Source organism: Caretta caretta, chromosome 5, assembly GCF_965140235.1.
Source record: "Caretta caretta isolate rCarCar2 chromosome 5, rCarCar1.hap1, whole genome shotgun sequence".
Lineage (NCBI taxonomy): Eukaryota > Metazoa > Chordata > Testudines > Cheloniidae > Caretta > Caretta caretta.
In genome coordinates this window covers 51,201,283-51,216,416 of record NC_134210.1, presented here as the reverse complement: position 1 = coordinate 51,216,416, position 15,134 = coordinate 51,201,283, and the positions used below count along the sequence as shown (strand labels likewise).

General features: G+C 39.7%; 1 protein-coding gene across 2 annotated transcripts in view; it reads left to right on the top strand.

Moving 5' to 3' along the window:
• MCCC2 (methylcrotonyl-CoA carboxylase subunit 2) overlaps nucleotides 1–14,825 on the top strand; it is a 102,333-nt gene extending 87,508 nt beyond the window's left edge. Inside the window, exons 16-17 of one of the 2 annotated variants that reach the window (XM_048849921.2) lie at nucleotides 6,732–6,817; nucleotides 14,418–14,825. In XM_048849921.2, coding sequence (XP_048705878.2) covers nucleotides 6,732–6,817; nucleotides 14,418–14,535 — 204 coding nt within the window. In that variant the 3' untranslated portion in view covers nucleotides 14,536–14,825. The remainder of the gene's footprint in view (nucleotides 1–6,731; nucleotides 6,818–14,417) is intronic. The other variant, XM_048849922.2, reaches the window with a different exon arrangement.
• The last annotated feature ends 309 nt before the right edge of the window (nucleotides 14,826–15,134 follow it).

The following is a 15,134-nucleotide window of genomic DNA, read 5'->3' as shown; positions in this document are numbered from 1 at the left end:
TCACTGATGAAGTGAGCTGTAGCTCACGAAAGCTCATGCTCAAATAAATTGGTTAGTCTCTAAGGTGCCACAAGTACTCCTTTTCTTTTTATGATTTTATGATTAGCATTTATTTGATGCCAAATACTGTAGTTGCCTTACAAGGCTTAAATTAAGAATGTCAGGATGACAGTAAGAGATCAAAAACCATTCTCCCCTGTATTATATCAGTCAGCTAGGAAACCAGGACAGGCATCTCTGTTCAGCAAAGTGCTTGAGTTTCATTGGTGTAAAAGATTACACGAGGCTCAGGCCAGCAGGGAATCTGGACCATTGACTTCAATGGGACTGCTCACATGCTTAAAGTTAACCAAATGTGTAAGTGCTTTTTTGGATCAGGATCTCAATCATTTGGGAACATCTGGCCAAAGAAGTGCATCTTAAGGTCTTTCTGGAAGTGGCTAGGTTCATCCTTACCCTTAATTTCACAGATGGTGAACTCCAGCAGTGTTGGGCTCAAGAGAAATAAAGTATTATGTATTGACAGAAGCAAATATATATATATATATATATGAAAATAAATAAATGGTCAAAATATTAACATAAGCCTGATGTTTTTTGTTTACTTTTCAAAGTAATGGCTTACAAAATTTGTTTTATTTTTTTAAAATAACATTGTTCCAGGTTCTCAGCTGATCCAACAAAGAACTTAAAAACATGCTTAACTTTAAACATAGGAATAGTCCCTTTAACGGAAGTTGAGGGAGCAACACCAATTTGTGACAGCTGAGAATTTAGCCTGATATTTATATTTAATGAAAGCTTAAAAAAGGGGGTGGGAGTGAGATCCTCCTTCTGTTCTAGTCCCTTTAGACCAAGTGAAAGGTCTGCAGTGACAGACTGGGGCTCTAAAAGACCTGGATTTGCTGAGGGAGGATTTCCCCACTACAAGCACTGCAGATGACAGCTGTAGGGCTGCCTGCCAAGCATCCCCTCACAAGCTCTGGTGTAGGTGGCATACTGGGATAACAGGGGTGTATTGGGGCTGCAGTATGGGAGGCTGCCATAATTTAGGTTCCCAGGGCTGTTTAAATTACATTATGTCTGGAGCAGCCCAAGGTTATGAGGGTGCAAAGGTGGCTTAAAGCAAAATCTCAGCTGAAAGAGAAGTCCAAAACCTGGTTTATTTTACTATTTTTATCATTTAAAATATGGCCTCAATAATTTTAAAATAGCGAATCTCAAATTACAGCACTTAAAAACTCTTGAATACGTGACTAATAAGCAACTGAAAATGGAGATTTTATTAGAAATTTTTGACATGCATTAGGATAGAGTTGTTTTACCCTTTTGTATCGCAAAATTGTCAGGGTGCCTATTTTAATTTTAATGCATGTCACTTGATTCGCTAAAGTGAGAATTATGGGTGGAGCAGGGTGAAAAATGCCTGGAGATGGTTTATGCAGTGTAATTCTAGCCGTGATGGTCCTAGAATATTAGAGAGACAAGGTGAGTGAGGTAATGTTTTTTATTGAATCAACTTCTGTTGGTGAGAGCGACAAGCTTTTGAGCCACACTTAGGGGGGGATATGATAGAGGTCTATAAAATCATGACTGGTGTGGAGAAAGTAAATAAGGAAGTGTTATTTACTCCTTCTCATAACACAAGAACTAGGGGTCACCAAATGAAATTAATAGGCAGCAGGTTTAAAACAAACAAAAGGAAGTATTTTTTTCACACAATGCACAGTCAATCTGTGGAATGCCTTGCCAGAGGATGTTGTGAAGGCCAAGATTATAACAGGGTTCAGAAAAGAACTTGACAAGTTCATGGAGGGTAGGTCCATCAATGGCTCTTGGCAAGGATGGTGTCCATAACCTCTGTTTACAAGAAGCTGGGAATGGGCAATAGGGGATGGAACACATGATGATTACCTGTTCTGTTCGTTCCCTCTGGGGCACCTGGCATTGGCCACTGTTGGAAGACAGGATACTGGGCTAGATGGACCTTTGGTCTGATACAGTATGGCTGTTCTTATGTTCCTACACACAGCTCTTCTTCAGGTCTGGGAAAGGTATGAACATCACAGCTACATGAAAGGTGGAACAGATTCTTTAGCGTAAGTAGTTAGCACATATTCTAAGGGGCTGTTCAAGGTAGAGTGGCCTGTTAACACCTCTACAGTCATAAGACACACTTGAGGAAAAAAATCCAAGACTGTTATCTGGAAATCATGCAAGAAATCCAGAACAACTATGACCTCACCCCACCCCACCCCACCGCCTCACCTCCCAGTGACAGCCATCCAACACAAAAATAAATAGTGGAACCAATTGCAACTACTCTACAACCCACAGAACACCACTTCTGAGAGAAACCATGGCACCATACCCAACACATAGACACTACACGACAACCAAACTTCATCACTTTATCAAGACTACCATTAACTGGAGTTGAATTATCTGTACTGTCTAAGGGACTGAACTTCTGCCCAACTACAGAACCTGATATCATACTAATATGTGGACAACTAGAAGAATTCTTCCGTTGTCTCTGCCTCAAAGAATTCTTTCACAACATAGAATCATAGAATCATAGAATATCAGGGTTGGAAGGGACCCCAGAAGGTCATCTAGTCCAACCCCCTGCTCAAAGCAGGACCAATTCCCAGTTAAATCATCCCAGCCAGGGCTTTGTCAAGCCTGACCTTAAAAACCTCTAAGGAAGGAGATTCTACCACCTCCCTAGGTAACGCATTCCAGTGTTTCACCACCCTCTTAGTGAAAAAGTTTTTCCTAATATCCAATCTAAACCTCCCCCACTGCAACTTGAGACCATTACTCCTCGTTCTGTCATCTGCTACCATTGAGAACAGTCTAGAGCCATCCTCTTTGGAACCCCCTTTCAGGTAGTTGAAAGCAGCTATCAAATCCCCCCTCATTCTTCTCTTCTGCAGGCTAAACAATCCCAGCTCCCTCAGCCTCTCCTCATAACTCATGTGTTCCAGTCCCCTAATCATTTTTGTTGCCCTTCGCTGGACTCTCTCCAATTTATCCACATCCTTCTTGAAGTGTGGGGCCCAAAACTGGACACAGTACTCCAGATGAGGCCTCACCAATGTCGAATAGAGGGGAACGATCACGTCCCTCGATCTGCTCGCTATGCCCCTACTTATACATCCCAAAATGCCATTGGCCTTCTTGGCAACAAGGGCACACTGCTGACTCATATCCAGCTTCTCGTCCACTGTCACCCCTAGGTCCTTTTCCGCAGAACTGCTGCCTAGCCATTTGGTCCCTAGTCTGTAGCTGTGCATTGGGTTCTTCCGTCCTAAGTGCAGGACCCTGCACTTATCCTTATTGAACCTCAGCAGATTTCTTTTGGCCCAATCCTCCAATTTGTCTAGGTCTTTCTGTATCCTATCCCTCCCCTCCAGCGTATCTACCACTCCTCCCAGTTTAGTATCATCCGCAAATTTGCTGAGAGTGCAATCCACACCATCCTCCAGATCATTTATGAAGATATTGAACAAAACCGGCCCCAGGACCGACCCTTGGGGCACTCCACTTGATACCGGCTGCCAACTAGATATGGAGCCATTGATCACTACCCGTTGAGCCCGACAATCTAGCCAGCTTTCTACCCACCTTGTAGTGCATTCATCCAGCTCATACTTCTTTAACTTGCTGACAAGAATACTGTGGGAGACCGTGTCAAAAGCTTTGCTAAAGTCAAGAAACAATACATCCACTGCTTTCCCTTCATCCACAGAACCAGTAATCTCATCATAAAAGGCGATTAGATTAGTCAGGCATGACCTTCCCTTGGTGAATCCATGCTGGCTGTTCCTGATCACTTTCCTCTCATGCAAGTGCTTCAGGATTGATTCTTTGAGGACCTGCTCCATGATTTTTCCAGGGACTGAGGTGAGGCTGACTGGCCTGTAGTTCCCAGGATCCTCCTTCTTCCCTTTTTTAAAGATTGGCACTACATTAGCCTTTTTCCAGTCATCCGGGACTTCCCCGGTTCGCCACGAGTTTTCAAAGATAATGGCCAATGGCTCTGCAATCACAGCCGCCAATTCCTTCAGCACTCTCGGATGCAACTCGTCCGGCCCCATGGACTTGTGCACGTCCAGCTTTTCTAAATAGTCCCTAACCACCTCTATCTCCACAGAGGGCTGGCCATCTCTTCCCCATTTTGTGATGCCCAGCGTAGCAGTCTGGGAGCTGACCTTGTTAGTGAAAACAGAGGCAAAAAAAGCATTGAGTACATTAGCTTTTTCCACATCCTCTGTCACTAGTTTGCCTCCCTCATTCAGTAAGGGACCCACACTTTCCTTGGCTTTCTTCTTGTTGCCAACATACCTGAAGAAACCCTTCTTGTTACTCTTGACATCTCTGGCAACTTGAGATCTTGACAGTGATGACACCACTCACAATTACCATATCCCTTCCGACAATCATAAGAAAAAGGAATTAAATGACTGGACACCACAGAGCGGATGAAACCACGCTCTTGATCACTGCATTAATTGCTTCAGGGAAAAAAATTGACTGTGAAATCTTTAACAAACATAATCTTTCCACTGCCGAGAGGATAGCCATTCAATCCCTGAAATCTAACTACCAGATAGTGATCAAACCAGCAGACAAAGGGGATGCCATTTTAGTCCTCAACCATGATGCTGCATTAATGAGGCCGACTGACAACTATCTGAAATCACGTACTGTAAAGAACTCAGAGAAGACCCCACACCACAATTTACCCAGCAACTTAAGGATATCATCAAATCCTTCCCCAAACAACTCCAGGAGAAACTCTGTTAACTTGTCACCCATGAACCTACCCCATGAACCTTCTACATGCTTCCCAAGATACACAGACCAGGGAACCCAGGCAGACTCATCCTATCTGGCCATGGCATTCTTACTGAAGGAATATTGGGACTCTCTTAAACCATCCTCAAACTAATCTCCACACAAAGGGCCAGCTTCCTCCAGGACACAACTGACTTTCTCCACAAACTCCACAACATTAGCAACCTCCCTCAGAACATCATCCTTTCCACCGTGGATGTCACTTCCCTGTACACCAACATCCCTCAGAATGATGGTATAGCTGCCTGCCTGAAATATGTACAAGACAATGGACAACCCTGAGATATCCACCCCAAGCACATATCCAAACTCATCCATTTCATCCTCACCCATAACAATTTTACGTTCAACAGCAAACACTTTCTCCAAACCATGGGAACAGCCATGGGTACTAGGATGGCTTTCCAATATCCCAACCTCTTCATGGGCCACCTTGAAGAAGAATTTCTGGACAAATGCACCATGAAACCAATGATATACCTGAGATACAAAAATGATATTTTCATCCTCTGACCAGACGTTTAAACTCTGTCATAGATTTCCACCATAACTTCATCAACCACCACCCGTCCATTAAACTCTCTGGGATGCTCCCACACTAGTATAAACTTTCTGGAAACCACAATCAGCTTCAGCAATGGAACCCTACAGGCAACCATATACAAGAAACCCACAGATCACCACATCTAACTTCAGATATCTAGTAACCACCCCAAACACACCAAGAAATCTGTTCTCTGCAGCCAGGCACTCAGATACCACAGAATACCACTTTCTCCGAGGAGAAAATCTGGGATATACACCTTAACACATTTAAAATGGCCTTCACCAAACAAGGACACTCCACCAGAAAAGTAGATTACGTTATGGAATGGGCCACCCAAATACCTCGGGAGAACCTGCTTCAATACTGAAATAAAACTCCTTCCAACCTCATACCCATAGTTGTCACCTCCCACCCCATACTGGAACTCATATGGGTATCCTCAAACAACTACAACCCATACTCAGTGGGAACCACATCCTGAAAGAAATCTTTCCTGAACCCCCACTTCTGGCCTTCAAACAGCCCCCCAACTTCTCCAAGCTCATAATCAGATGCAAGCTTCCCACAGACTAGGACACACCAACTCAAAGCGGCATCAGACCCTGTCAGAACAACAGATGCAAAACCTGTAGACATATTTCCACTGCTACAATGATCAGCACCTCCTCCAACACAGCTTTCAAGATCCATGGATCCTATACATGCCAATTACAACATGTGTAATTACCCCAATATCAACTCTGTGGTTAAATGAGTCAATCACTATGCTCTCTAATGAACTTACACAGGAAAATGATCAAAAGCAAAAACACCCTATCACCTGTGGGTGAACACTTTTTTCACAAAGTGATCACTCTCTCTTACTATCCATCCTCATCCTCAAAGGAAACCTGCACAACACTTTCAAAAGATGAGTCTGGGAGCTTAAATTCATAACTCTGCTAGACACTAAAAATCATGGACTGAACAGAGACACTGGATTTGTGGATTACTACAACAATCTGTAGCCCACTAACCCCCTATTTTTGTATGTGCTAATTACTTATACTAAACAATCTGTTCCATCTTGCATTTAACTGTGATGCTCTGAGTAACTTTCCCAGATTTGAATTGCTGTGTGTGGCTCGAAAGCTGGTCTCTCTCACCAACAGTAGTTGGTCCAATAAAAGATATTACCTCACACACCTTGTCTCTGGAGATAGTTTAGCAAGTCACTTCTTGGCTGTTGTTTGAGATGGGGATCTGATGTCATTGTGTAAGTAGGTATTCTGAAGAATTTCTTGTACAGACAGTGTTCAGTTACTCGCTTTATTCCTTACAGTTATCTGAGGCAGATGAAGCAGCTTTGAAGGAGCCAATCATTAGGAGGTTTGAAGAGGAGGGAAACCCTTATTATTCCAGTGCAAGGTAACATATAAATGTCTATTCCCAGAATGCGATGATATAACCAGAATGTGTTAACACCTTTTAGATCTTAATGCTGAACAACGGACCAGTTACACACAGTTTAAAATAATCTGGAACAAGGATTTTGTTTAGTGTCCACAGGTACTATGCAATCCAAACCATGGTTCCATCTATCTTGTCTCTGACAGCGGGCAATACCTGATGCTTTAAAGGAAGGTTTCCAGAATGCAGCAAGTTAGTTGTGTACCACTATGTATGTAGGGACGTGGTGGAGAGGGAGATTCTTTACAGATTCCTACAGATGGTCATAGGACCCTATGAAGCATGACATTTGATTTCTCATATCGTTGTAGTTTGTCGAACTACAAACATCAAGGATGATAAACTTACCCACTTTTTTTAATAAGTGTCCAATTTTGTATTTGTATATATCTGATCTTCCACGGGTTACTTGTGCACTGGGTAAAGGGACATTGCTTTATTAATTCTAAATATGCTTCCTTTTTCAAAAGGTTATAAAGGTTGGGCTTATATATTTTGAATACCTCAGTTAAATCCCTTTTAAGTCAAATGCCCTTACAGGCTAAATTATCATAGTCTTTGCAACCTTCCTTTTCATGTAAACCTCAGCATTTTACTATTTGCCCTCCTTCTTCGGTTCTTTTTAATTTCTTTTTATAGCTTTCTTGAGGTGAGGTGATCAAGTAATGGGCACGCTATTCTGGAGGAGGGCACATACCATTAAAATGTAAATAATGTGTTCTCTTTTCCTTTTATAGTGAGCATATATACAGCAACCTTGTGAAATTTTTGACACTTCTCTCCACTTCTAACCCCATATTTAACTTCTTGATAATGACTGATACTACTTTTTTGATGTTACCAAATTCTTCACTGATGCCACCACTAAAATTTTGTGCATGTGTTGATCTTCTGTTGCATTTATTATTGTAAATCATTTTCGTCGCCCTCCCATGCCTCTCATCGCTTAGGTCTGTTCAAAATGCTGACAGGAAAATCATCTTCTGATCACATCAGTCCCCCTCTGAATCCTTCTAAAGGGTTCCTTACCCTTATGCTATCAAATTCACGGTCTTTGTCTTTACTTACAAAATACTATATCATTTTTCCTTATATCTCTGGCCGTATCTACACTACAGTCGCTGCAGTGGCACAGCTATGGCGTTGCAGCTTTGCTGTTGTAACACCACAGTGTAGGCACTTGCTCCAGTGCTGTAGGGTTATTTTTCCATCACTATAGGTAATCTCCTCCTCCGAGAGGCGGTAGCTAAGTCAACGGAAGACTGGGTGTTAGGCAGACCAAATATGTCACAGAGGACACAACATTTTTCACAGTCGTGAGTGACGTAGCTAGGTCAATCTAATTTTTAAGTGTAGACCAGGCCTCTGTTTCTATTACCACTATTCCTAACCATGCCCTACACCCTTCTCTCTTTTGCCATATGGTACCGTTGTAGTCTCTTCCTCAGCTTGCCTTATCTCTCATCATGCTGCCTGCTTCTCCTTGTTCTCAATTTCACTAATGGCAATGTACACAGTTTATAAAAAGAATTGCACCACAGTTAAAAACAAGTGTTATTCCAAGATCTAATTATCTATGCCTTAAGTTTTACAAGTTCTGATTAGCTAGCTGTAGTGGGACTATATTGTGACTCCTGGTGTCTTCCTTCAAATCTCTCCTTAAAACTCAAGTAACTTGCTCCTACCCTTTTCTCACCAGTGATTTTTACACCCTACCTTAAGTGAACTGTTGTCCACTATATAAATTATTTTTAATGGCAGCGATCCCAAGCATTGTATTTACTTTCATCTTTTGCTTATGGTAGTAAATAAATGAATACCTTTGAATAAAGACATAGACTATGCTAAAAGTTAGCAAGAAGTTTCTCTTTTAGTAAATCCCCTGAGTATGCTTAGAATTATTTAATTCCAGACACACTCTGTCAGTAGGGGTAAATTTGCGTTGTTACAATTGTAAATGTGATTAATTTAACCATTTTAATAAAAGTATGTTAACAGGTGTTTGTAAGCAATAAGCTCCTATATTGAAGCAGTCTCTATGCATATGTCAACTCCTAGTAATTATGTAGACACAAAGCAATCTGTTTTGTTTGGTTTTTTTACTCTCAGGTTAGTGCATTATTTATGAAGTCATAAACTATTACTAACTTTTATTGATTGGTGACATGATGACTTGCACACTTCATCTATTTGTTAGCCAATTGAAGCTTTATAAGATTTGTTCTGAGTATAGATAGAGACTGTGGACCAGGTCCTCAGCTGGTGTAAATCAGTGTGGCTCCATTAAAGTCAATAGAGCTAATTTGGTTTGTACCAATTGAGGATCTGCCCCTATATCACTCTTACAAAGCCTCAGATTTATCCCTCAGGAAGAGAGAAAAATTACAGTAAGGATTTTAATTTTTTTATGATTGGATTGTAAACAGAAGAATTTTTCACTGAACTAATTACATTAAAAATTACAGTTAGGGTGTCTGTATTTAGACCAAATCCTTAATTTGCTGGAGGAGAAAATGAACTCTTTGATTTTGTTAATTTGTCCCTTTTTTATTTATTTATTATTTTTTTTACATATCCACTGGAATCTTATTCATAATCTCTTTGTACTGAGGACTGAAAAATTATTGGATTTATTAGGCGTGCAATATGTGTACAGTTGTGATGTAAAAAACAACTCCATTTCCCCCAAAACAGCCAACAACCCATTGTTCATATTTAGAGTAATAGTTACGTGTAAGGAGAGAGATTTAAATATTAGCCTAGGGCCCACATGTTTTAAAAATGGGTGTTTCCATTCTCAAAAGTGTCAAGTGATTTTTTGGGGGCCTGGCTTGCGACATCTTAGAGTGTGCTCAGCAGTTTCTGAAAGTCACACTGCTGCAACTTAAGTACGTAAAATAACTAGTTATTCTGAAAATTTAGGCCCAAACCCATATTTGGATACCTAAATAAGTGGCCTAATTTCAGTGGGAGCTGCTGAGTACTCAGCAAGAAACCTAACTTTAGGCATCCTTTAAAAAAATAAAAAACTTTGCCTAATTCTTCAGTCGAGGGAGAGCAGTTTGTTTGTTCATAAAATACTGTCCCAAAATGAGCTAGGAGCTTCACAGTCATAAACTAAGACAAGTCTCTGGTCTGAAGACCTTACAGTCTAAGGGCAGTCTACACTTAAAACGCTGTATCAGCACAGCTGCGCTACTGTATCACTTAAATGAAGATGCTCCTACATTGATGGGAGAGCTTCTCCTGTCAGCGTAGTTAATCTCTTCGGTGAGAGGCGGTAGCTATGTCAATGGAAGAAGCTCTCCCACCAACACCGCTGTCTATACTGGAGGTTAGGTCAGTGTAACTATGTTGCTCATGGGTGTGGATTTTTCACACCCCTGAGCGACGTAGTTCTACGGATGTAAGTCTGTAGTGCAGACCTGGTCTAAGACCCTGAATATACATGGTCTGGTAGCCCTCAATTCCCACCAGTTCTTTTTTTCCTGTGGAAAGAACTGGGCATCTTAATAGGTTTGTCTTCTACCTGTGACCAATATTCACACCTGTCCCCACCAATCATGAATTGTATGCCTACTCCCTTCATACACTTCATTTTCCTCAGTAAGATCTCAGCGTTTGGAATACTGGATTAAGACACTAAGCTTTACACTACTATTTTTGTAGTTTGGTGGCCTAGTCCAGTCACCAGTGATATCAAATATTATTTACTCCTGAGGGAATTCTGCGCCAAAAATTAAAAATTCTGTTACATAGTCTCTGTCTGTGCTCTTGGGGCCTGATTCAAAGCCCAATTTACTTCAGTGGGCTTTGAGGCCCTTGAGCAATAAACTTGAAAGTAAAGGGAAGAAAATGCTTTTATGATCTTAAAATGGAAGCATATTTCCCTATTTGCTTTGTGTATGCAATTTTGCTTATCAATTATAATTTGTTATCTTCAGGATGTCAATATACTTCCCCTTAGTTGTGTTTTCTAATCCAACTTTAATCAATTGTCTGAATAGAACCTTTCACTCTGAACAGTCTTAATTAACGAGAGTCATTAGCCAGCTCTCTTTTTAATGAGCTATATTAATCTGCTTACAGGTTTCCAAATGGAGTTTAATCAGTTTATGTTGTAACAAATTACATGGGCCTTTTTCTTTTCCGGTCTGTTTGTTTCTTTTACTTAGAGTCCCTGTTCTGAATATTTTATGAACATAGATGTGATTCATGTTCTAGCACTGGGTTTTTAATAGGATGTTTAATGTTATGTCCCAATACAGAAGACAGTTTTCTTTAAACAAAGAAAAGCAGAAGGTAATGGTGACCTTGAAAGCAATCTTTACCTTATACAGTGTAAAATCTTTGAGGCTGTCAATAAAAGCTAGTTTGTCATTACAAAAAACAAGTATTCTATTAAAAAAAAGGTGTGTAAAGTTTTGAAAGGTCTTTATTACAACCATAGCCTTTTATAAGGCTGAATTTCTGAGGTTAATTGCTTTGGGCCAGCAACGCTTTCTTAATATAACTTATCCCACAAAAATACAGTTACATTAAACCTCTTTAATGAAATTTGAAATATTTCATTCAATTTTGATGGTTTTACTAAAAGAGATTGAAAAATCATTATGCCAAATAGTGAGGTATATCTCAATACTGCAGGTCCCTCCCAGAGGGACCAAACAAACATGTAACTATCAGAAAATTGAAATGAAATCAAACTTAGAACAAAGAGAAATCACTATATGTAGTTACATTTTATTATCCTTTTAAGATTATGAGGAGCACGGTGACTGAGGGTTTGATCTCATGAAACTAGATCACTGAGATATCCCAATGTTTATCCAACTGTGCCAAGAAATTAAGCTGATCAAAACTAAATCAGGTTCTAATGGATAATGAAATAAAAATAATACATTTTTATGTGAAATTTGTAGTGAAAACTGCTGAAGTGTTCTTGGTAACATATTCTCTGATGTTACAGAATGTTAGCCATGTATATCTTAGACTGTGATCCCACTGACATTTTCTTAAACTAGGGTTTTATGCATAGATATGAGACGCACTCATTATTCCTGAAGAGTTTAAGGCCTGACCTAACTTCCATTAAAGTCAATGGAAACACTCCTGTTGACTTCAGTGGGAGTTAGATTGGTCCTCTAGCTCTTCTGGGCTCAAGAGTGTTCTAATTATACTTTTGTTTTGTGTTTCACTGCTGTGGCTTAAGGAGAAAAAGAACCTAATTTGAGCACTTAATTTTTCAATGTGATATTATTGTTAAAATACAGCAAAAGGTTGTAATTAATGAATGATTATTATTAAAATCCCCAATTTAGAAAAGCACTTAATCACATTCTTAGCTCAAAGCATGTGCTTACACTCTATCAAATTTAGTAAGACATAAGTGGGCATTTAAAGTTAAGTGTGCTTAAGTGATTTCCTGAATCGGGATGCTTTCCTGAATCACATCCTAAGTGCTGATAACATGTGTTATGCTATCCAGGACACAAGCGCAAACAGTATGTCGCTGTCCTGCAACAGTATCTGCTAGTGTGACTCCATGTGGGCATAAGAGTGCCTGCTAGCAGCTCTCATTGTGGGATAGGAGCCAGAGGGTACATCTACATGGCAAAAAAACAACCAAACAAAAATGCCAAGGAAGCTAGTCTCAGAGCCCAGGTCAGCTGACTCAGGCTCATGGAGCTTGTGCTACAGGGCTAAAAAGAGCAATGTAAATATTACTGCTCTGGCTGAGGCCTGGGCTTAGAGGCCCAGCCTCCCTCACCAGATTTCAGAGCCTGGGCTCTTCCCTTACAGGGAATGTCTACACTGCTATTTTTAGTCCCTTAGCATGAGTCCTGTGAGCATGAATCAGTTGACCTGTGTTCTGAGACTCGCTGTCATGTAGATGTGCCCACAGAGACAGAGAGAGGTTAGGATACAGACGGGAAAACCAGAGAGGGGAAAAGGTTAGGCAATAGGTTTGTAATTTTTTATATTTGTTGGTGTTCATATAGATTTGTTTCTTGGGAGCATCGTAGAAGAAGTGAGTTTCTGGATATCCTGTTTTTGTGTGTACCCAAGTTGTAAAAGAGAAAATGTAATTAGATATTTTAAAAATTATTTGCTGTGACTTGGTGAAAGTGACACTAACAACAAATTTACAGATTTGTTGCAAACTTCTATTGGTGACTAAGACTCATGAATACTTATTCACATACAGTATGCAGTTCTCTTTATTCTGTTCTTTAGTATTGAGATAAGTGTGCTAAATGTTTTCTTTCCTGTGTGTAACTTGATTTAAAAAAAACAACAACAACTAATCATCAAACAGTATAAAATTGACAACTTGAAATGTTAGCCAGAAGGGAAGACTATTTTTGCTCTTGATTAAAAATTTAGTGTTGGCTACCCATTGTTTTAAAATAACATGAAAGGACCATCACTTTCAAAACAAATTTACCAAAAGCAGAGCAGTAATTTAAAGAAACACAATAAAATTGTCAGTGATGACAATAATGTAGTGATCTCAGAAAAGAATACAAAATAAGTTGCTCTTTTTGGGCCTGGGGAAGGGAATCCTTTTTTTTTTTTAATTTTTTTTAAAGATATTTAATGCTGTGTTGCAGTCCCTCAGCTGGCTAAAATTCACATTGATTTAAATGGACGTTAGCTGCAATAGGACTTCGGTATCTGGTTCTAAACAAAGTGCCTAGGGAAGGTAGCTGTACAACATATACAATTTTTAGGACTTTTGGAATTTTTGCTATGGAGCTCATTTGGAGCAGGATGGAATCTTTAGGCACTTATCCTGCAAACAGTCCCATGTGTGCTTAACTTCAATTGGCTGCTTGTATGCTTAATAATAAGCAGGTGCAGAAGTGCCTGTCAATTTGAGGGGTTGGTTGTTCAGAATTCAGAGGAGTTTTTTGTTACTGTGGCATAGCTTTATGAATTCATTGCTCTCAGGGACTTCACTATGGCACAGATTAATTTACAACTGTTTAGAAATAGACTTCAGTAAAGGAGATTAGTGAAATAATGGTTGGCAGTCCATAAAAAAAAATACTCCCGCACTTTATATCCTTGTGCTTTCATAACTAAACATTTTGAGTTGGCAGCTAAGCTAAGCCAAATAACATTTATTAATGATGTTAGTTTACTTTTTAGAATATAGTTACCAACAGGCTGGGAGCCATTTTCATGATTGGGATCTTTCCCATTTATTTCTCTTGAGATTTTTTTCTCTTGAATTTAGGATGCCATTTTCATACTGAAAAAATAGTATGAATAATCCCAGTTAAAGTAGGTAGAGATTATCCTAGTCATTTATTTAGAACTGTATAGTTAAATCTAGAAGACAAATTGTACAAATAATAAAAATGTAGGCATGAAATTCTGCTTTGTTGCATCAGCATAAATGTGAAGTAGCTCAATTGTCTTAAATCAGAATTTGGCCCTTTTTTTATCCACTCCCTCCAACAGAAATATTTATTTACTTCTGTCTGGCTGAAAGCCTATCTCTTGTAAACTGTTTATATAATTCTTCTTTTATTGTTTGGTCTAATTTCAGGTTATGGGACGATGGAATTATTGACCCCGCTAATACAAGACTTGTTTTGGGTCTGAGTCTTAGCGCAGCACTAAATGCACCCACCAAGAGGACAGAATTTGGAGTTTTCAGGATGTGATCTAAATGACTTTTCAGAACACCCTTGTACATTTTTAATCAAAGTTAAAGATCAGATGTACACAGGTAATTCTGAGGAGTACATACATATAGATTTTTGATATAACAATTTTCATACCATGCTTAAGTATTTTTTTAAATATTGTCTGGGATCAGTGCATGCATCGTTTCTGTAATACTGAATCTTGCATTTGGGTGAATAAATTCGAACTATCAGCATTAAGCTAGATCCGTTTGTCAGAGAATCACTGCTATAATCTCTTAACCATTAAAATTACATACATGAAATGAGTTCTGTTTCTGATGTTTCTCTGTGTTTGCTCCTTTTAAGTCTACATTTTACCTCCAAAATGTGGAAGTTACTCTTGCCATCTAGAACTGGGGTATCACTGAGTGTGCCTGACCCACCAGCCTGGGCTCCCTTTACACTGTATTGCTGTGGCAAGCTCATAAGCCCCGTCCAGCACACATTCAGGTAGGGACAAACCCAGCTGCAGTTACATACAGAAGCTGTGAGCAGCTCTGCATGGGAAGGCTTCAGGTAAGGACCTTCGTAAGCTAAGGACGTACAGCGTAAGCTCATGAAATTCGTCCCCGCCC